This window comes from Pseudopodoces humilis, chromosome 3 (genome assembly GCF_049639895.1).
Source record: "Pseudopodoces humilis isolate 2021_Gansu_Grassland_sample_001 chromosome 3, ASM4963989v1, whole genome shotgun sequence".
Classification (NCBI taxonomy): Eukaryota; Metazoa; Chordata; class Aves; order Passeriformes; family Paridae; genus Pseudopodoces; species Pseudopodoces humilis.
The window spans coordinates 33,440,527-33,464,802 of NC_142202.1; the positions used below are offsets into that span (position 1 = coordinate 33,440,527).

The 24,276-nt window shown below is 39.0% G+C and overlaps 1 protein-coding gene across 5 annotated transcripts in view; it reads left to right on the plus strand.

Moving 5' to 3' along the window:
- Positions 1–24,276, plus strand: part of KIF26B (kinesin family member 26B) — a 272,818-nt gene that overhangs the window by 165,674 nt on the left and 82,868 nt on the right. For all 5 annotated transcript variants that reach the window (XM_005526873.3, XM_088053418.1, XM_088053420.1 and 2 more), the window contains one exon: positions 7,474–7,657. In XM_005526873.3, the coding sequence (XP_005526930.2) occupies positions 7,474–7,657 (184 nt within the window). The remainder of the gene's footprint in view (positions 1–7,473; positions 7,658–24,276) is intronic.

Below are 24,276 nucleotides of genomic sequence, written 5' to 3' on the forward strand. Positions count from 1 at the left end.
TACTGAGTCAAGATGTACTTTTCTCAACAGGTACTATTGAAGGACAGGGGCATGAGCTCTTGTAGAAATTCCAAATATGCTGGTTCATTTAAGTTATGTTTTTTGCCAACATTACCTTTATGCATGAGTGATAATGAAAGATCCTTTTGCCAAAGGCAGAAAGGCATCTGTCACCAAATCAGTTTTCCAGGAACTTCTAGGTTAGATAAAAAGTTATCTGCTGGAATACAGTGCTACCTGGTAAAGAGAATGTTGTGAATCAAACAGAAATGGCATGAAAAGGGGTTTATTTCAGATCATAATATCTGATAATAGCCTTCTCTGAAATAATATCCTTAATATCCTCTGAAACTGGGAGTATCCCTCAAATAGCAGCTGTGTAGAATGTGAGTCCTCTGTCCCACAGTACAGTTGTGTTTCTACATAACTTTGAGCTTCTCATTAAGCTATTGGTCTGCAAGCATATTCGTCGTCTTTGTTTCAGTGCAATTTAAGAGCAGCTCTATTGCCAGTGAATTTACTCAACCTTGAAGCTGATATAAGAGCATTTCTGTGCTGTTAATTTCATTGAGTTTGCCTGTGTGCCTTAGCTTTTATAAGACCTATCCTGAATAAAGTTTGAAGTCCTATTTTGACTCTTTTAGAATTAAATAAGTTAAAAATAATGAGTTTCTTGGAAGTTATACAACATTCATGGGGAGAGTGCAGTCACTGAAGCACTGTGGCCAAAATATCTGAACTGCCACCCAAGATGTGAAAGATTACAGCCTGGGACAGCTTTATTGTTGCTGTGAAATTGAATGCATGCATACAAATAAAGAGAACAATACAGGGCAAGTGTTTACTGGGCATTAGAGAGATGTTTATTATACCTTCTACAATATAAGCAGAAAGTTCAAATTATCTCCAGATTTTAAAGGCATTGTAAAATAATTAAACACAAATACTAAGAATCTTACTGGAACTACAAATCCTGAAAATGTTCCTCTGAGGATTTTTATTTCATTCCTTACATATCTTACTAGGCTGCAACACCACAGCTCTGGGTTTGGCCACTCCAAGAATTAAGGTGGAATAAAGTTGTCTGGATTCTTGTTTATAGCTTGTAGCTTCCTGTTACAAGGCAGGGAATGAGGACTGAGAAGGGACATGGCAAGCCAGCTGCAAGATTTTTCACTCTGTCTTCTTACTTTCACTTTGGGTGAGAAAAACTGTTCCATGTAGAGATATGAGGAAAATCTCTTGGAGGCTGTTTTTGCTTCTTGAACAAGCTTCCCAGGTACCCCTGGTTCACAGCAGATGGTGGAGGGGTGGCAGAGCAAGCTGTTAGCTTGTGGGCTAAACATCCTCTAAAGCATCTTTCTGCTCTTTGCTTTAGGAGATGCAATGTAACGCATGGCACAGAGGAAGCCATGGATCCTGGCCAATTCATTGCCCTCTAGATAGAAATATGAGCTTTATATGAAACCACATTTCATACCACATGCCTCAGATTTTAAGGCTGGGAAAGACCTTGCCATAGTAATTCAGGCATATTAGCCATGTCAAATGATTTAAAACTCACTTGGCACAAGCCAATTGAGGAGGTTAAAGCAGTAGCAGCCAAGCCCAAAAAAAATGCGAGAAAAGAAGCAGGAGAGGGAAAGGAAGTTTGCAGACAGGGCAGTGGCAGGTGTGGGGATCTCCCCTTTCTGTGATCATAGTGAGGTCAACGTGGCTGTAATGTCGCCTTACTGTGCCTGCATCACCTCTGCGGTGAATTCTATTTCTTCCTTCTTTCTATGGAGGAAATAGAATCAAGTTTGGTGAAAATTCAGAGAAGGTAGGTTAGATCCCTATAATCAGAAAATGTGAACATCCCATTTAGTGCACTCTGTCCAGTTTGTATGGGCAGCATATAGGTGATATAATTCAGTAATAAAAGATCCTGGAGGAAACACTGTTTAGTGACCCTGTGTGACTGAAAATAAACCCTGTATTTTCTCACAGAAAAGGAATCTGCATGGTTGTAAATTTCCTGTATCCCATTGGTTTTTACCTTCCAGCTACATGAAGACGTGTATATGACATAATGACTCATTTAATATAAACGTATTTACCCAAAGCAGAAAATACACTTGGAAACCATGTTGGCAAATGTTTGAGTTGGAAATAATCAAAACTAATGGCAGGATTCCAGTATACCTTTGTTTGACATTGTTCCAGTGTCCTGGTTTAACCCCAACCAACAGCCAAGCAGCAAGCAGCCACTCGGCCTCTCTCCCACCAGTGGGACTGGGAAGAGAATAGGAAGGGTAAAAGTGAGAAGATTTGTGCACTGAGATAAAGACAGTTTAATAGGGAAATCAAAAGCCACACACAGAGGCAAAGCAAAACAAGGAGTTAATTCAGTGGTTCCCATAGGCAGGCAGGTGTTCAGCCATCTCCAGGAGAGCAGGGCCCTATCACAAGTAATGGTCACTTTGTAAGACAAACACAAACATTCTGAGCATTCCACCCCTTCCTTCTTCTTCCCCCACTTTATATCCTGAGCATGAAGTCATTCAGTTTGGAATATCCCTTTGGTCAGTTTGGATCACCTGTCCCAGCTGTGTCTCCTCCCAGCCTCTCGTGCACCCCCAGCCTCCTCACCAGTGTGGCTGTAGGAAAAGCAGCAAAGGCCTTGGCTCTGTGTAAGCCTTGCTCAGCAAAAACAAAAATGTCTCTGTATTATCAACCCTGTGTTTGGTACAAACCCAATACACAGCCCCACACCAGCCACCGGGAAGAAAATTACCTCTACCACAGCTGAAACCAGCGCAGTCAGTTAATCAAAATACTACAGTGATTACATTTTACTTTGTAGGTGACAGGCAAAAACTTCTGCTTTTTTCTGCAGAAAGAATTATATCTTGGGTTAAAAAAAAGAAAGAAAAAAGAGAACATAAATATACAGCTGTTGCTTTGAGGGTGTGGCTGGATAATAATGTCTTTTGCTTATAGGGGTTCAACCTGAGACCATAGGATATGAATGTTTCATGCTGGGCAACCAACACTGCTGATCACAGACATAAAGATCTATTTTATAACTGGGTGATACAGCTGCACAAATATGCTTAGAGAGTTTGCTCAGAAGATTGATTTCCAAACTAAACTTGCATCTATTTTCCAATGTACATTAAGATACAGCAGCAAGGCAGTTTTGGGTACGTAAAGGTAGTGTTTTAATTGCTAGAGAAGGTCATTAACCTGCTTTGGGCTTGTCAAATCGAGTGGTCAAAGTGTCAAATCAAGTGCCAAATCAAGGTTCTGGTTAGCCATCCCTTGCACAGATAAAGTTCATCCCTTAGTCCTTGAATGGTGTACCCAGCCAAGAATATTTTTATTATAGAATGGAATGTATATCTCCAAATAAAGAAGAAAAATAGATTTTTAGTTCAAATTAGAATTGTAAATATTTACAATAAAGGTAGTTAATACATGGCTGTTCAGCATCCACAGCTTGTGAGTAATTTCCTCTGTGGAAAATAGGATATGCAAATGAAATTTCAATTCCTATTTTGGCAGAGAAACTGATATGCCAGCTCAGTAGCATCTATGATGGATTTTTTTTTTCCAATGGTAATAAGTACTGAATGCATCTTAGTGTAGTATGAACATTCAGTAGGGAATAATTATGCAGAGATATACACCTAAGGAAATCTCTTCAGATGTCACTGATGATGGAGTGTGTCAGTCAGTGTTACTTATCAATGATCTTTGCTGACACAAGTGTGAATAATATTTTAAGTATCCACTTAATGTTCCACCTTCTTCTGGATCTAATGAACCCAGTGGGCCTACTGACCTCTACTTTGACAGTCCTAAAGTTTTAACTTTGTCTTGGATGATGTGTTGCTGAAATAAAAAAAAATTCTTTTATCAACCTAAACAAGTTTCCCTTGAATTTTATTAGCATTAATTTAGAAGCCTGTGTTTGAAAATCCCAACCTGCTTGTAAAGTTTTAAGAGGAAAATAAAAAATCACCCTTTCTGCATAGGTGGGGTGCGAAAACTATTCTGACTGCCCAAAGATATACATCTTTAAAGTTTTATTTTAAAAAACAAAAAGCTGAGAAAGTCCTTTCAAAAAATTATCTCAGTCTTTGCTATGGATCAGGTGGACTTTCAAAGCAATTCCCCTTTCCTGCCAGGGCTATGTATTAGTTTTATTTGGGCTGAACTTTAATCAGCTTTCTAATGTCCCTCCTGTAATTTTAACTCCTGATCTTGTGATTATTTCCTCTGCCAGAAATATTGTAAGCCTTCAAAAAGTCTCCAGATGCTTGTTTGCATCAGGACTCAGGAAAGAAATAGTCCAAATTATCTGAAGGCGTTAATCCAAAGTATATTAGCTAAACTGGATTAAATATGCATTCTTTTGGAAGGTAATTCAGTAAAATGACATTAGAGACAGTTCTGCTGTGAATGAGTACGTTCACACAGTGGTCTAATGCAGTTTAAATTATGCCCTTCGAAAATTGAATTTGGATCAAGTTCTTTGTGTGTCTCTGTGGACACAATCCCTACCACAGCCATACCACACACAGTGGGGAAGTGGTTTGCAATGCACTGGAGCCCCCTGCACACCCCTGCATATTCCATAGCTGATATCACTTGGCTCAAGTGGGAGCTAATATAACTTGGAGTATGATCAGCTTATTGTCAGTACATAAAGCCATGCTGCCATCACTGCCATCACCACTACTGCAGCAGTATGCAGAGTCTCAAGTGGAAATCAGAGCCCTATTATACTAGATATTAAATGAAAAAAATAAAATAGCTGGCTCCTGTACAAAGAGCAGAGCCTAAACAGCTGCTGGAGGAGCTATGCCGGCTGTGAGCTTCACTGCCCTCAGTCCAGACTGGTGCTTTGCCTGAGGAGTCTGGTGATCCAGAGAGCCTGCATGAGAGAGCCAGGCCTCTGACTTGCCTGGAAAGGTAAAACATATGAACTTCTAACCTGTGCTAGATCACAGGGCCAAATCAGTATCAGCTGGCTTGAACAGCTGTGTTTGGAGCAATGCTAGCCACTCAGGCTGAAGGATTTTGCTCACACAAGTGTACTCACAAGAAAGCCACACTCTACGTAATTGTGTCATATTGCAGCCAATGTATGGTTCAGCTATCCTCTTCCCAGTTGAGTGCTCTGGGAATTACCTGATGCTTATTGCCTTTTTGATCCCCTTCTAAATTCAGTCCAGTCTGATAGGGCTTGTAAGTGATTCTGTAGCCTGCCATGCATTGATTTCTCCTACACGGGGGAAAAACAGAAAACCCCATAAGGTATTTCATTGTTTTTCATACATTTTGCCAATCACAGGCCAAAAATATAAGGAAAATGCAGGTTATTCCATTTGTATACCATCTCATAGGTTATAACTGTCAAACTTTAATATAGTTCCAAGATTTTGAAAAGGCCAGGTACCCCCAAGAATGTGTTTTCTTTAAGAAAATGACGGCTGTGTGCTTGGTTGGGTCAAGAAGTGGTTTGTATTACACTGTCAGCTTTGTAAAAGGAACAGCAAATTCTGGAGGAGCATTTAGTGCCAATAGGGATAATGGCTCTGTCAGCCAATTCAGGAAACAGCTTTTAGGAAATATATTTTCACCAGGTTCATGGTGCAAATGAGTCAGTGAGACCAGATAGATGACCATAGTGGACGGAGCCACTTCCTGTATTTCAGACTGGACTAATGAGCTTGACCACAGGGGTAAAGCTTTCAGTATGTTTGACCAACATTTACATTTTCAGTTGTTGCACATAGAGTACAAGACTTCCCTTAAAATAATTTTATAGTGAAACTAAGATGTACAGACAATCTTAATTCAGCATGGACAACTTCATAAAAGTGTTAGTGATGGACAGTGTGGAAGCTGAAATAATTGAATCCTCTCAAACCATGGAAATGTTGCAAGGAAATGAAAAAATGGTTTTGACCAACACATCTTGAGTATGTTTGCTATGAAAAAGAAAGTGTATGCTTAAATGAGAGGAACTGGTTATGAACTGTAGTCTTTAGGTAAAAGTAAAGAGAAAGGACAAGGAGGTGGTACAGAAACTTTTGAGTTCTAATTCTGTTTCAGGTCATTTAAAATCTCCTAATGTTTTTCTTTCATTGGAAATGAATTTATCTGGAAGTGCTTTGCACTTGGCATAGGCTAAAAGAACACACCCTGGTGCTGCACATAGAGTACCTGTGACCAGCTGCCATATGGCAGTATCATACCAAGCAGTATTTTGTCCATGCAGCTGAGACACCTGATACAAACACAGGTTCCTTGCATACTGAAATGTGTGTGTATGTACATGTGTGTATATATTCAGTCTTTCTTCCCTGACTCCTTTGGGTAAAATGATGTCATTACTTTCGTAAATTTTTAGTTGTATAATATAAACTGATACCAGTATAATGGAGCTTAAGCTTCTTAAAACTTTGAAGGATTTAGAATTATTGGTCTTGAGTGATGCACTTCAGCAAGGTAAGGAGAGCTACTGTCAGCACAGATTGCTTTTTTACGTATATTAAGTCCCAATTTGTCTGCCAAAGCAAACACAATTTTTCTATCCATCTCTCCTTTGAGTTGGTAGTCCTGCTGACCTGTTCCATTTAAACTGCTCTGTTTTGCAGAAGGGAAACCATGGGACAGCATGATTAATATTGATGTTATCCCTTGCAGTGCAGGATGCACAAGTGTTGGGACAAACCAGCTGCAATAAAGACTTGAATGCTGCATTATCTCTGAAAACAAAACATTTTGCAAAACAAAAGTACTGAATGTTTCTGCTCCAGAAAAGCTTAGCCTTTTAATCAAACTCTATACAAACTTCTTATACACACACTTATCTGAGAATTCTGTAATAAAAGCAGTCTTTACTGTTTCCCCTGCTTAGTGGTTAATGCAGCTGGAGTCTGTGATTGTCTCCATCTCATCACAAACAGCAGTATTTTCATTGGTCAACATTTGTTCAGCTTTTAGACTGGCTTGTTTTAAGAAGTGATAAAAATTTTGGACAGCTAGTGCTAGGATTCTTACACCTCAGCAGAATCATCTGAGCATTTATCACTAAGTAACTCTACACAAGTATTCATTTTCGAATCAGTGACCCATATATGAGACACAATTCTGTGTGAATCTTTCATAGTTTTAAAATAGCAATTGCCATATAGCTCATTGGTTTGGGTTTGGAGCTTTCTTGTAGGCTGAATTGCTTCAACAGATAAAATAGTGACAGAGGCCTGATTGTCACCCTACTTAATGAAGACTAAATTTGGAGCAACTTTGTGGTCAATGGCACTAAAATAGCACTAAGGAGTGAAGAACAAGAATTATAAAACTATCAGGATCAATGAGGTCAAAATTGAGAGCCTACATAACTTGATAAATATTTTTATTTGTTCTTGTTGGTGAGTTCAAAGTTGTTTTAGCTTGCTATTGTGATTTTTCCTACAGAGCTGCTCAGAAATTGAACCTGTCTTCCAAAAAGAAGAAGCACAGGCCTTCTGCATCGTCTGTTCCTGAATCTCCTCTCTTCTCTACCTGCTTCAGCAGTATCCTTCAGACTTCCCCACCCCCTGCACCACCTTGTTTGTTGAGGGCAGTCAGCAAAGTGAAAGACACTCCTGGTTTGGGCAAGGTAGGCTTTGCAAATATTACTAAAATACTGATTTTCTTTGGGAGATTTTATTCTTGTGCAAAACATTAAGGGAATTGGAAAACCATGTCCTTTCTCAGTTGACTTTGCTGTAGCTGGTCCCTGAACACGAATAAAAAGGCCTAACTATGGATGCTAAATCTGAACCACAGTGCCTGTACAAATTACAGGCCGCATAGCTTTCTCAAGTCCAGCCTGGGAAGTTTTAAGGAGGAATCAAAACAATCCTCAGGGACACAAAACAGCCTTGCAGGTGTTGTTTTCTATTCCTTGTTTTCCTTGCAGGAGAAAGTCAGGGAGTGGTGAACCCCACTGACCAATGATGGTGATGTGGTGATTTACTGACCAATAAGAGTTTCCTTTCTGTACTTTCCACGAACTAATCTATATAACAAGCCTAGAGCAATAAACTAGAAGATTTCTTCTGTTCTGACTCCCTTGAGAGTCCGTGTCGTTCTTTCCCGCCGTTCCCAATTAGAACGACACCTAACAACTTAACTAATGCAAGTGAATTTCTAATAAAGTTAAAGTTGACTTAGGCCTAATTGTGCAGCAGTAATACATTCAGAGCCCAGCTACACTCATTCACCTGCACTGGGACCACAGTGCTACTAGGTGGAGTTAATGTCCATTCTGCCAGGAGGTAATATCCATGCTGGGTTTCAGGAGTAGTTGTCTCTGTGGCTGCGTGTAAGCTGCACAGCTGTTGCTTGCTATGGCATATTTTGTGTTCCTGATCCCTTTGCTTTCCAGACTGGTATCTTGGCTGGACACACTGTAATTTGCTTCTGGCTCATGTTTGCTTGCTTTCTTTAAGTACATTTACCTGAAAAAACCTGTGCTGCTGATGATAAATTGCTCCTTTTTCCTTCTGTCATGTTATTTTCTCGCATTCTGCATAATCATTCCCTCTTAAAATGCTGTTTAGGTGCGCACTTACATTGAGGCGATGAAGGAGGTGAGTATATAGTTTGCTGTTGCTTTGTAGTTTGTCTGAGTGGCCCTTCCCTTTCTCCCTGTTACAATTGGAGGGCCTGGCATATTACATCTGGGAGTATGTGCATGCAATTGCTGAGAAAAGCAGTTTGCTTTAATCAAGGTAGTTTCTTATGCAAGCATCTGTGTGCATGGCTTTTCCATATTCCTTGAATACTAAGTAATGACAATGAATTTGGTGAATGTTCTGCTTAGAAGAGAAATTTTAATGCGTGATCTAGGACTGCTGAACATATGATGGGCTTCAGAACTTCCACTGCTGAGTTTGGATACTTACTTTCTTATATTGTGCAGTTCCAGGGTTTCCATTATCCATTACTTTCGTGGCTGGTTTAGTGCCTGTTTGAAGAGAGATCCCATACACATGGGGCTCCCTTCCTTTCCTGAGGCCTGGTAGGTGGGAAGAAGTGTAGAAATCTGTCATGAGCTTACAAAACTTTAATAGGGATGTGTGTTATGACTTTTTGTCATAACAAAAAAAAAGGGGGGAAAGAGAAGTAAACTTGAATCTGTTCCTTGTTATAAGAAGTTGTTACAGAACAGATTAACAATAGAAGCCATCCTCTCAGGAGTCTTACTTTTCTGTGCTTGGGATGGGTTACATCTGAATAAAAATTCCATTAAGGAATAATCAAGGGTGTGTTCTTGGAAAGGGGATTATCTCCCATCTTGGACTGGGTCAGCACTTTTCCTGATTATTATTTTCACATGTCCGAAGGAATGGGTCCACACACAGAGACATAGCTCTGTCTAAACATTCCAGGCTGATTTGAGCCTTTCTTGTTTCTCTCTTTACTGGTTTCCATTGGAGAGGGCTTTTGAAGTAGTTTTACAATATTCCTAAACAGACCTGTGATTTTCTTCTTCAAAACCAAGTACAAGAACAGGCTCCAGGCTTTCCAGCGATGTAAGTAAAACTGAAATTTCGTAGCCCACATTATTCTTTTAATTTCAGACTTACTGTCCCAAAACTATCAGAGCGTATAAGTAGCTAAGAGGTTTTAGTACACTGACACACATGCTTCTTCAAAGAAGTAAATAAAATTATGTTATTTCATATAGTCATACTACAGAAAATTAATTTTTTTTTGCATTTCCATTAGCAAAAATATGTCTAACCTGCAGTTTCTGAAAGCCAGTTTCATTTTTCACCTTTTTGGTTTCTTTTAGGAGTCACCTTATAATTATGATCGGAAGCTTCTATGTATACTTTCATGAAAGTTTCCCATTAGTTTACCTCTGTAGCACAATTTTCATTTTAGTATGTCAGAAATAGGTGCAAGGCACAAGTAAATAACTTCAGGATAACAGTGTAATTTATCTGTCAGACTGGGAAAACATTAGATGAGGTATTTGCTTTTAATTTTCCTTGTTTATGTGTTCTGTTCAGTTAGGTTGAGATATGTTTTGATAGGAGTGTGTTAAAAAAACAGTTACTTTTCTCAGCATTTTTTCTCATATAGTGTTTTCTGTAAGGGTACAAATATATAAAATGTGAACCCATTTGGAAGAAGTGGCTTCAGGGAAGTTAAGTGTTGTTTTCAATATTTTAGGGTTTTTTCCTGGTTTGTATGTAAATAGCATTTTACAAGAAATGTCAGTGTGATAAAACTCTTTTTCACTTTGGGTTTGAGTGGGCTGGGCAATTTCTAATATGACAATTTGTTACTGGAAATTCTGGTTCACTGGAACTGGGAGGATGACTGTTGCCAGGGATTGTGGATTTCTGAGACTCCAGGGGACAGCTGTGCACAGGCTGTCTGGAAGGCAGGCTCGCTCCTGCAGGGCTGTGAGCCCTGGCACAAACACTGGGTTTTACTGGCTTGGTGTCAGCTTGAGAGCTGTCAGTCTTCCAGGGGGGGTGGGTATCCAAGATGTGAAGGATAGGAAGTTGGGTACATAAAAGCTTAGACTTTCAGGGTAAATTTAATTTCACAGTTTTCTAAAATGAAATTGCAAGGAAACAGTTGCTATTTTATATATTCACTTCTACGAGAAATTTCAAAGATTCTGCTCCTCATTGCAAAATTTATGACAATGATTTATTTACAATTACAGAATTTCTTATCTGTCATGTGTAGGCATATATATATATATCTTTTTTAAGTTAAAAGGGGAAGATCAGCTTATCACTGTTTTTAAAAAAAAGTTAATTAGCAGTTCAGTTAAGATGGATATGGGTACAACCCCCCACTGAAGCATCTAAACTGACAAAGAGGGTTAGGCAGTATCTATTCAGGTTGCATGCATCATGCTTTTTTTTACTGAATGCCTTGCTAATCAAAACTGTGCCAGCCTGGACTTTGAAAGAAGTATTATTTGAAATCTGAAGATCAGCTTCACAGAAGCCAGAAGATAATATTAATAATGAAATGGTGGGACTGCATAATCAGCATTTTACTTTGATGTTAGATACACCACTGAGCCTAGCAGAAATACCACATTGTCAAAGTGAAAGAAATGAAAGATCAGATTCTTTGTTGCATTCATTTCCAATTAGCTCTTTCTGATGCTAAGTAAAAAGGTGTGACCCTGTTGTAAATATATTAACAGGAGTGCTTTTGTGGGTCCTATTTATCAGTGTACTTTGGATTTACATTTGCTGGTAGAGGGAGATGATCTTGAGTGGTAGTGTGGTATCCTCACAGTCAGTTCTTGAGAGGTTTCCTTTGGATTGAGTGACAATCCAGCTCCATAAACTGCAACAGCTTGAGCATAATTTCTTCTCTCTCTGCAATCTTTGGATCATCATATTCTGAGTAAAAGATTGCTTTTACTGAGTTTATCTAGAGAGAGAGAACTACTGTTCTGGATGGCTGTACATGATGTTTAGCCAAATCTCAGTTTTCTGAAAGATACTCCTTAAGTCTGTTGTCCTTCCAGACAACAAGCCAATATCAGAGCAAAAAGGTCTTCGGTGAAGTAATAATGAATTATTCCATGCCTGCCCGAAGATTAACTACTGTAAGACCATTCTACCAAGGTTTGCTTAGATTTGCTCCCCAGTCTGCTTCCCTCCATCCTCCCTCTACACCTCCACTTCCATTTTCCATCAAACAAAATCAAAAGTTAACCAATACTTTTGATGAAAATCTGAAATGTTCTTTCTGTGAAAGATGTTGTTTTGCTGAATCCCACATTTGACATGAAAAACAGCTGGAATGAAAAATTTTCTCTCAACCTGAATAAATATGTTGTTTTCTGGTGTCAGGGGGTTAGGGTAAATTGATATGGTCTTTGTGCTTTCTTTCATTTATTATTTGTCTGTGTGTAGCCTTATAAACCTCTGTCACTGAGAGGTATTTGTTATGTTTGGGCAGAGACTAGTTTACTTTTCCTAACGTATACATATACATCTCTCTCTCTCTCTCTCTCTCTCTCTTTATATAGATATAAAATTTTTTTGTGTGTGTGGATTTTTTTGTTATTTGGTACTTGTTAATCTCAAAATAAAATAGCTTGGGCTATTTTATGCTTGGGCACTAAAATCATCCCTATGCATCCCTATGCACAAGTTTTCTACCAGGGAGAAGCAAGTCACCATTGAACTTCCTTCAGGTAGTCTTTTCGACCTATTAAAAGAACAACTGTAATTTGTAATTCTGTTTACTTTTTATTTTTCTGGAGCAGCAGCAGCACTCTTGTTTGCAGGGCCTAGACCTGTTTTGCTAAATAATGTGTAGTTTCAGATTAAAAAAACCCTGTTTCTGTCAAGGGCAGTTATGATCTCACTGTAATAAAGAGGAGCAGACAGAGAGATGGGAAGCAAGAAGAAACATCATCATGGTAGTGATGTCCTCAACCCATCAGCAGTGTAATTTTAGATCCCCTTTCTCAAGCTGGTGTAGAAGAGGAGATTATTAATGAGTAAATAATAGATTATGCTGCAGGTGCTCCTGAGGGGCCCTTTCCAAGTGTGTAGGACAGGGTAGGAAGCAGCACAGAGAGGGGGTTTTGAGAGTCTAGTGAATGAGAGATGTGGTAGCTGGTAGCTCATCAAGCTCGGGGCTGAGCATGGGGTGTGGCTGGAGGGGCCTTCAGAGGAACCAAGATGCAGCCAATTGATAGGAGTGGCAGCAGGATGCTGGCAGTGTGATAGATGCTCCTGACTCATACACCATTCTCCCAAGGATCTGTATCATGTAGTAAAGAAAATTCCGTTTAAAAACATGCTGATTGATGGATTTTGTCTACATTACAAATGTCATACAGTTTTGTCTGCATTTTTGCATACGTTGAGTGGGAGAACATGAAAACCTCTCCTATGGTCAGCAAAAAAACCCAGCCCAACTTGCAAAATATATTCTGTATTTCACTTCACTGCCAACCACCTTTAAGGTTTTTCCAGAAAGAGTGAGAAGAGATTTTCTTTCCTTTGTAAAGCAGAGATCCTTCTTGTGTAAAGCTTCATCCTTCAGGTGTATAGGGGCAAAAGTTAACAGATAGATGAAAAAAGTGATTTTAAACCCTCTATCACAGAAAACAATTTCTGAGGTGAGAGCTATTTTTTTTCCCAAAGTTACCATGGCTGTTGAAAGGTGGGAGGATGACCCCTGGAGGCATTTAAAGGAGACATATGTGTTCATCTTTGTTGTCAACATGATTGTTGTACAAATTAGTTAGTTCCACTTGGAATGAAATCCAGGTGGCCTTTTGCCCTCTAGTCAGAATTGCTCAGAACTGTGTTTTTCTTCACAAAATGTACTGTTTGGACCTGGTGGAAGCTTTCTTGCACTTTGTTTACATTCTTGCTAGATGGAATTTTCTAGAAGGAGTTTTAAGCTCAAGCTGCTTTAAGTTTAAGAATTGCTGTTAATGAAAATCTCTTACCTTTGTCAGTCATGTTTCTTATGAACACTTGGTTTGTCTTTCTCTAAAGTAAAGCTTATTCTGGATGTGGAAGTACCAACTCAGGCATGCCAGAAGTCTGTCAGATTGCATTTTGGTTGGCTTGGAAGTTTAAAGTGTATTTTAACATGTATTTTAAAGAAATTTATGTGCAGTCATGTTTTCCATGATTTAAAGAACAGCTGTAACTGCTGTTTCTTTGTGAAGCTTCAAGAAGCTGCTACTTCAAGGGAACTGGGAGCATTGGAAGCGCTCCACTAATGTTGGCACCTATCTTAATTCCTTTATCTCTGCTGATTTTCCATAAAAAAAAGATCATCTTTCAAACTAGCAGACATCTTCCTTTTCACTGGTCGGGAGGGTGATGTGAAAACTGCAGCAGAAAAAATGAGGTTTTCTAGAGAGTAACTTAGTCCTTACTTAAGGAAACTTAAGTGAAATTCTTTGCTTTGGGGAAAAAAAAAGAAAAATCTCTTTCCATATATCACAGAGAAAAAACTTGTATCCTAATCTGAGTACCAGCTATTGGTGATGGCAGAGGACAAGAGACTGTTGCTCATTAAATTTCTTTTCTTTTTCTTTTTTCTTTTTTTTTCCTTAAAAAATACAGAAAATGGTGTTTCTCCCTATAGTGACCATCTTCCTAGGTGTATCCAGAAATTGTACTGATGAGCTGGACAGAAAAAATATGAAAAAGGCTGCACCTCAACTCACTTTGATGGCATTTTTTATTTCTGTGTTAGAAGAATAAATATTTTCTGTGTTTATTTTATAGTACGTTTCACCCGGAAAAAGAGCTACAAGTCTAGTTTTGTATTGTTTACCTTGGTCTGTTTTGATGAATTTTTCTGTAAACATTAGTGAACAAACGAAAAATAAGCTTGCTCAAATCACTTCAAGCTGGTGGTACTAGGTTTTTGTACTTTTCTAAGTGACTTCATTTATCCAGCACCCTCTGCATTGTCATATGATTTTATGCCCAGCAATCTATAAGTTTTATGCTAGTTTACTGTTTCGTTGCTTCAAGAAAGATCTTTATTATCAAGAAAGATAATAATTTCTGGGCTCCTACTTGGCTATGGGCCTTATACATAAGGCTCACATTGGTCAATTAATTTGACTGTTTTAATGTTGATAACCTAATGAAACTACAGAAAACTTTACTCTTGCTCACCTAGCAAGTACACTTTCAAAATATTATCATATTGTTTAAATAGTGTGACAATACAGTGGCCATGCATTTTAAAGTCTCTTAAATTTTGAAGGACATGGAATTTGAAGGAAAATTACTGGATTTTTCTAGGATATAAAAAACATTGTTTTTAATACGGATCTCCTCCAAGTTTTTCTGAGATACTGTGTTTTTATTTACTTTGCTTTTCAATTTAGGCGCTACTGCTGGTTTGTATTTTGGAGCATTTTAATAGTTCTGGTTAATAACTTCCATTTCCTTTTTAAGTCTTCCAGTAGTACTTCCCAAAATGTCCCCTTCTTACTTGCCCTCTCCTCTACATCTCACCTCATTAAATTAATTTTTAAATTCAGGATGAAGAGATTAATATAAATCAGGAAAGTCAAGATAACAGAAACTTAAAATTTCAAGAGTATTTCTCAGATAATGCTGAAGAAGGAGTTTAAATACTGGATAGTTTGCTAAACCCAGGACCGTGGTGAGTTTTCTGAGATGTTAGGCAAGTAACAGGTACTGTACTTTGAGCAGTCAGCTGTAGACCTTATCACAAATCTTTTTTCTTTAAAATTTCCTAAAGCTCTTCTCCTCCCAGCCTTTTCCTTCTGTGTTTGACTCCTCTCAGCACGTGTCGGAGAGCAGTGGTGCAGGCGGGATGGTGACACTGCTGGAAGCTCTGCTGTAGCACTGCTGTAACATCATGGGCTAATGATTTGTCTGAGCCTCTTGGTTCAACTGCAAGGTCATTCTGCTTTCTCTTATCCTAAAGGTCTGTGCCTTACCTCATTTCACTGGTACGTTGACTTCAATAGCTAACTAGCTCAGTTGAGTAGGAGCCAACGTGAACTGCATTTTAATACGGAGAATACCATTGAAATATATCTCCCCTTGTTCACTATCTCCCCATTTTTTGCCTTTTCCTTTAGGATTCAAACCCATTTTTGGGAATATCAATTTATTGTCATTTATCCATTTTCTGTGCTGTTATGAGAAGCATGTATGTCCATGTTTTGAGTCATTATATTCCTATGTTTTCCTTCATGCTTTAGTGCCACCATTATTGCCACCTTAGGATGTGATTCATGTTGCTAGCTTAGGTGATCTCTACCCTTCTGATCTAGGCTGGTCATATATATTCTTCTCATGGAGAAATGGAGAGAATTGGGCTGACTTGCCTACCAGATGTACCTTTCTTTTTCAGTTGATTATAGAGGCAACATAGCTGCCTTAGAATGAGGTATCTGTGTTTTGGCTGGCTCAAGTAAGGTGAAATGAATCTCTCCCTGAGTAGGAAGAGACACTCTTCTTGTGTTCTGCTTGGAACCTTTAACAGAAAACCAGCTATTGTGAGATACAAGCAACAAGGTGCTTGCAGGAAGTTCTAGGTACTTTGACCTCTCCTCAGATGGAAGTCTGCATCCTCTGTTTTCCACTATACAGCACCCAGGTCAGGTTGAGCAGACCTGCATGCAACTGAGCGGGTTGCATAAAGCAGACAGACCTTCGTGGAGTAGGACCAAGCAGACTTTGTCACATTTGGCCTTAGCTAAATCAAAGCCAAGTTACGCTGCTGTTTATTCAGTAAAGGACTGGAGATTTTCATTGTACTTCTGTCAGGGTGGTTCTGTGAAGATGGTCATAATGTGCACACCTGTTAGATCAGAGCCTCTGGCCCTCGGATGGCCAGATTTTCATTGCTCTGTAATTTGATCTATAAATCGCTTCTGAGGAGGACTCTTTCCCAGAAGTCTAGGCAGCATGGCTTGGGGTTTGGAAACATTTCATTAGTGGATCTGGATTCCTGATAACCAAATGCCATTTTGTTTTCCAAGTGCAAATAGACTTTCTTTTCTGTATTGTTCCCAAAGTGATTAGCAGTTAAATTATCTTTCATTGGGTAGTGAGATAGGAAATACCAGGTATGAGAATTAATATTTCAGTGTTCCTGTTTCGCAGCATGAAATAATCTTTCTATATAGTAAAGGGGAATAAAAATGTTTGATGAAATCATTGACTTGTTTGAGATGAAAAATCAGGATGTATGTCCATACATTCTTAAGGCCTGTGAGGCTCAAAACCTCTCCTGTAGCAATCAGAAGTGAGAAATGGAGTAGGTGCACCTGTGATAGGTGTGGATGGACAGGTGTATGTGTAATTCTCACTATACATGAGGTGTGTACATTTGCACCTATAAACATACAGGTGCATGTATGTGTGTGTATATCTCCTCTTCCACACCAGTGCAGTGGAAATACAGAGGAAAAAGCTATATATGGAGCTTTTTAGAAACTTACCTGAAAAAAAAATGGTAAGGCTAACTTGCTACAGACTTGCTTTTTTAAAAATGAGCAGGTTTTTTTAAGGACAACTCAACATTCCCATAAAATACTGCCATTCAACTCACAGATTTTAATCCAGACTAATATCCTTTTTCTTGGTTAGTTCAGTCTTCTAATACAACACAATACAATACAATACAATACAATACGATACAATACAATATGATACAATACAATACGATACAATACAATATGATACAATACAATACATTATCTTTTTTCTCCAATGTGGGATTGAAAATGCTTATACTAATAGCAGCATTTTACATTAAATTCTCTTAAGTGTGTGTGAAGCTCTGTTGTGTTTCTGCAGATTCCAACAACTTTCACCCCTATTAATTGCTGCTGGATTTTTCCACAGATCTGTTCAATTTACAGTGCTTATAGTGAAGGAGAGACAGAAGAAGATGTGTCGGCAAAATGGGATGTATATTGAAATGTCAGGAGGAAAACTGTGCAATAACCTTTACAACATCACATACCCCATTACAGAAACATAGATGTGGGAAACCTTAAAAACTGATGATCCTTTCTTCCCTGGCCCCTTCTTTCCCTCATAAAAAAAATATGACATACGTACTTCAAACCATATGGTATGAGAGTAGTTATCTTTGCTTTAATGTCTTACGCCTTCTTTCCAACATTTGGTATTACTGGAGTTTCCTCCAAATACAATCCTCGATTTGCAGTAGAAATCTATTCTTGACCAGCTTGGCTGCAGCACCTGAGCCCAGATTCTGGAAGCAGTGTGACTAGAAAAGCTGCCCTCTCTTCCCTCCCCACCCCTTATAAAATACTTTAAGTACTGCACATTGTCAGCTCTGTGGAGCACTGGTGAGGTTGTGCTGGCACAAGCTCTGACAGAGGCACCTGGGGCACGTCTCTCCTGGCCACACAGAAGGAGATGGTATCACCCTGACTGATAACAGCGTGTGCACATGTGGTGAGCACAAGGACGCCCAGGCTGCTTTGGGGAAATGGAGTACCGACTCAGGGGAGGAAATGGGATTCCCCCAGGGTCTCCTAGTCTGTGAGCTGAGGGAATAATGAATCTCCTCAGATGGGAAGGAGTTATTCATCATAAAGACTATTATGCCGTGCAAGGCATTGCTGAAACAACACCACCAGGCTATTTCGTATCTTATCAGGGTATATTAATAATGCAGTAGTAATAATAGAAGTACAAATTGAAAATAACTGGATGGGTAGATAAGCAGAGTTTTTGAGATTAAGGGTATTGGGAATTACTTCAAACAGTTAATTGCAGAGTAGCACATAGAGGGAAATTTGCCTTTATTATTTTCTTATTCTTTATTTAATCTCTGAGAGCATTATTTCTAGGGCTTTACATAGACACTAATAGGCAGAATGTTTCCTCAAGAGTTCAGACTGCTCCATTTTTTCTCCAAAGAAATGAAGTACCTTTTGCTAATGCATCTAATTCAGTAGGGATTAATAATGCTGAATAAGAAGAATATTCTGATTATTAGCCTTCCTCTACAAAAATCTCTTATCTTTTTCTCCTCCCACTCCCACTGCACAGTATAAAGGCAGACAAGACACTACATGTGTCAGATATTCAGGCTTCAGGACAAATGGATGTAATTGTTCCCCAGAGGTTTTGTAAGCTCCTTCTGGATTGCAGAAGCAAGAAATCCCTAGGGTCTCTGGATCTGTTGAGGTGTAATAGGTGGATTGGGCAAAGAGAAATGTGAGTATCTGGTTCTCTGGCACTGGATGATTGTGCTACCCCCAAGTAATTTTTTTGCACTGTCTATGTGTGTCAGTCACTGGCCTGTCAGGGCTCTATCATATTTTCAGGCCTCTGCATGATTCTTTTCCGTAGAATTAAAATAATGACTCAGAACTATACTTTGTTCCCTTGCTGGGTACTAAAATGTGCCTTAGGGAGGGCATGAGACTGCTGTCACTTTGATTTCAAGTCTTATTTGCTAAGCAACTGTCAGGACACTCAAATCCTGCTCTCAGTGAAATAGGGCTGAAGCTAGTACAATGCACAGTCATTCCACACAGCTGAATCCAAGCAACAATGGCCCACTGAGAGATAAACATATCAATGGAAGACCATTTGATTGAACACCCAATACATGGATGGAGCAGCAGCTTAGCAAAGAACTCCACCCTCACAGAACAACTTTTTTTCCCCCCTTATTGTTGAGGTTCTTTCATTCCTGTGAAATATAAGACCAAATTCTCTGTCCCCCTTGGAAATCTTTTAAAAATACACTACTAAGTAAACATGTTTGTCACTTGGTCCAGGATCAAATGACCTGACAAGATGGACGGAGCAAAGCTGTAGTGTGGGATCAGCTGGACTAGAGGCACAGGTCTGCTGGATAAGAACAGTGACTAAATGAATTATAATTGTATCTTTTGTATGGATCATGACCAGCTGAATAAGATGTTTGGAAGGGAGTGTGTGCCCTTGGGCTGGAAGACCACCACTAAGGAATGTGCCAACTTGGAAAAGCAATCTATGTGTGAGTGGGCATGGGTATATGATATCTTATTTGGCTGCATAGCTGGATATGCCTGTGTAACCTTATATAAGAGCTAATCAAGAAAATAAAATTAGTGTGGTATCCAATACTGACTTGTGCTTTCTCAGTCACCACAAATGGTGCCCCATGTGAGGACTTGGAATCTGGTGGTGATCCTCTAATCCAACAGTGAAACTGAGTGTCCACAGCCTTCAATCAGAAGGCCAACTACCCCTGTTGAACAGGGGAGTTGTGGTGTTAGAGCAGTGATGTGGGACAGTCTGCCTCACAAAAACATAAGCTTTGTTTATCTATTTTGCAATGGCTTTTGCGTGCTTCTTGCTATGACTTTCAGATGCTAAAATTATTCAGCTGGTTGTGATCTGTACGAAAGATATAATTATAATTACTTTAGTCATTGTCCTTGAGTCATCCAGCAGACTTATGCTTCCAGTCCAGCTGCTCCCGCACTGTAGTGACTTGCTCTTGACACCTTAATCCTTACAGCACTGCTACCCATCCATGCCCCTTGATCATCTCTGTGGAGGAGTGTTTGCATCTTCCTCCTTACTGGCTGAGACAAATGCAGATAGCCTTACATTGCAACATGCTTACTTGTCTTGATGTAAATTATTCTAGTCCAGTTTGGCAATGGTTGTTCAAAAGTCCAAATGATAAAAAACTAACCATGAACAGTTAAGGACTTGTAATTGATTTTAATTTGATACTTTCTGGAGACTTGACCTTTCGTACTTCATAATGAGCTATGTTTTAGTAAATTGCAGAAATGCAACAAATAACTAGGATCTGAATCAGAAGATGAATTGAGTATTTGTCATATAAATGTTACCATCTGAAGTGAGTTGCTTTAGAACTAGATATCAATACAGATTTTTGAATAAAAGGCAAAAGGATGTAAAACACTGTATGGCTGACTGCTTTGAGAAACTCCATGAACCAAATTCAGCTATGACTCTTACAAGCAGAAGGCAAATACTGTTTCATGAGTGCCGCATTTCTGCTGCTGGGATTTCAAGAATGGAAGCATAAATTGCACTTTGCTTTTGTCTTGCTCTGCAAGCCTAGGAAGATGTTAGCAGATCTGCTGCCCTTGGTCCCACCCAAAACACAACTCATGAGAACAACATGTGTGGTGACTGGAGTTTAAGGGTTATTTAGGGCAGTAGTTGCTGCACAGTGGGCAAAAGTCCCTCTGGCAACTGCTTGTTACTATGTGGGAATATACCAGAATTCTGTTCTTTCCCTTCTCAGAGGGATGCTGTGCTGGAGAAACCAAATTTTGAAAGAGGCCATGGGAGCCTGTTTCATTTTAATGTTTTTTTATTGTATCCCAAAATGGAAACAGAATAGATAGTTTATTAAAATAAGATTTTTAACACCTGATATTTTCAAAATTCAGACAGATAGAGATTCAGAGCCGTGAAGTCTGTTGGTGGTCTCCCAATGGATAGACAAATAGATTAGGAAAACCTAATTGAGTTAGCAGTCTTGACTGAGAACCTAAGATTAAACAGGCATTCACAATAAACAATCCTTTTGCCCCTTGAAATGGCCCTAGTCAAATACAGCTGAGGTGTGTTAACAGGTAAACTGATTTGGTTACGGTTGATGCAATACCTGGTCTGTTTAGAGAACAAAATTGTCAACATGGCAACTTCCTAGTTTTTAAGTCACTTCATTAAAAAAAACCCCACAAACTAACAAACCAAAAAAAACCCAAAATAAATCTTCATTTATGCACATTGGGCTGGCTAACCCAGCAATCATACCTTTGGTTCACATCCCCATGCACGCATGATGTCTTTTAATTTGCACAAGCCAAATAGCTGCCAGAGACCACATCACTCCCAAGAGTAAGCAGGGAGAGGTGGAAGGATGAGGAGGATTGTAGACTGGCAAAAAGAGCTTCATATTAAGTGAGATGTTAATTTGCATTTGATGCTACTGAGCTTGAAAATAAGGGGTGTTATAACCCCATAGTATAAAAATACTTTTGTTTGTGCTTCTTTCCTCCCATTAAAGAAGCCAATTTTTCTCTGTGTTACTGATCTTAGAGATAAGACAGAAAAGGAAAAGTGAATCTTCCTGTCAATTCAGACTGCAAAAATCCCCAGCTTTACACCTACTTCCATCTTGACATGCCTTTGCCATCATGGTTCAGATCTGGTCCCTTTGAAGAATTTCTTTTGAGTAGGTGTTAAAAATGTCAGAAAAGAATGAAGACAAGTAAGAATGAACTAGAAATTCTTAGACCTTGCCTGAATGAGAGCTATGCCTTTGCAGAAAGTACACAACATTGTAAATAAATCATTATTGCAGATGAAACAACAACTTTTTTGTTGTGTAAATTTCTGTATTGTGTTAGTTATACTCATCTGACCATTATACTTGTTTATCTGTAAGGATGTACTGGTAATTCATGAGTTTTCTTTCCTTTGAATTGCCAGTATTGGGACAACGCTAAAAGAATTTAACTGATAATGGGAATGTCACGTAATTTCATGTAAATCAGATACAGAATGCAGTTTAGAGATTAAGGTCGTATATTGTGACCATAAAGGGCTCCTTGGAAATAATTTTTCCTTTTCTTTGACCATGTAAGTTTTTTCCTCTGTATTTAATACAGCAGATGTTTATATGCAGAGGGCAGATAGGCAGATGACAGGAGCAGCATCAAAAGTGTAAATGGATGTGCACAGGAACCAGTATGCTGTGCTCATCTTCTTTCTTTTGTTGCTATTTTCAGCTACTTCATATCACAAATACACGATTTCTTGATTTTTTTTTTCTTTTGTTTGGTCACAGACAGGTTACAAGGATGCTTCTGATGTATTTACATTGATTCTGCTTCAAGCCTCCGAATATTGTTCTCACAGGATGCTCATTGCTATATGCTTCTGCCAGACAAAGAGAAATAATTTTCAACTGAAGGATTAGGTGCTTCTAAGGACTAGCCTTTTAGAATAGTGTCTGCAGTCAGAAAGACTAATTGTCCACATGGTAGACATGCATGGTTGACTTTCCTCTTTATGCAGCCTTGATTGAGACACGATGAGCATTCTGCTGGCCTTTGCTATGGATAATTTTCTTAGAACAATGTCCTTTGGGAAGGGCTTTTATACAGCAATGATGACAAATGTGGCAAATTGCTTACAAACCCCAGACCTAGGGGCTTTTCTTTCTGAATGCTGCTAGCCCACAGTGCAGCAGTGCTATGAAGCTGGAATTCAAAACTTGTTTATGCTGTAGTGAAAACTGTAACTTTTGTTTTCCTAAAACTTTTGCTTATTTTCTCGGAGTACTTGTTTTCACAGGTCCAACAGGTTTGGGAAGCCCAGGATACATAAAACCAGCACAGGATCAAGTATGAATTGCTTGTTCTTACACCAATAGCAAGAGAAGTGATCACCTCCTGATGGAGTGAAATAGGTCACTCTTCTTTCCATTCCATTTCTGATATACAAATTTTGCCTGCAACCTCTTGTCTTATAGGTTTTTTTTGCTTTTTATTCTTCCTTTTTTGTCTGTTTATTTTCATCTGTGTATTTCTGCCAAATTCTATCCCACTGCATTTCTTTCACACTTCATAGTAGTTACACCAGTGTGTATTGTGAGGTGTGCTGGTTTTCTGATCTGTGTATCTTCTGAGGTATTTCACAGTGAAAGGGCTCTTGTTTTAATTGCTTACAGTCTCATAAGCAGAAATAGTCTCTGCAGTGAAATGAAGTGGCAGGGCATTATTACAACAATGGATGAGAGATCTGAAAGGCTTTATAATCTAATTTTAGTTCATTAATTACTTTGATATTTAACCCTTCCAGCCTGCCCTTTTTACTGACTGTCTAGTTTTCTGGGCTGCAATACCACTCTGTGGAATTCAGCCTCTTACTACAGCTTGCCCCTCATTGCCTTATGCCTTTGCTTCCAAAATATGACCTATCCATGCTGTTTTACTTTCTGCCACTTTTTCATCCTCCAGCATTCATCTCAGGGCTGCCTTCCATGTTGTCTCCTTTTTTTGTAATCTGACTTTTCCTTTTACATCAGTCTGTGTCTTCACTCCCATGAGCTTCCCCCAGCAGTCCTCCCAACCATACTCTAATGAAAGTGGAGGAAGATGCCAGAAACACAGCTGAAGACAAGATTGAGTAGATCAGGGCAAAGCTCTCTGAAGTCAGCTCTGCTGATCTATGTTCACATCTGCTAAAGATCTAGTAGTAGCTTGAGCCTGATACATCGTGTCTAATTTTTTTTATAGATGGAAGATAGTGTCACTCTGTTTATGCGAAGAGGCATACAAAAGAACTGCAATTGGTTCAGATGCCATTACTGCAATATCAAATGTCTGTATTAGCTGATATTTGAGATGCTGCTTGCCAGAAACAGCATCTTAACAGAATTACCGTAGACATTACCTTCACATTCTCTTCCCTCCTGCTCAGGTAATGCTGCTGTTCAAAGTGTGGGCCAGGGTGGTGCTACCATCTCCCCATTACCCTCCCTTCCTGACCTTTCTCTGCTGCCTTCTAATGTGAGGATCTGCTACTATTTCTCCCATAATGCTTTTTATTTCTGCTGATTCCATGAGCTTTATTGTACCTTTAGGAAGTATTTGTATGTCATGAATTATATTTTACTCCCATGCTGGTTTCTCTTTTCATAAACAAGTCTTACAAAAATCTCTGCATTGGGCAGTTACATATAAAT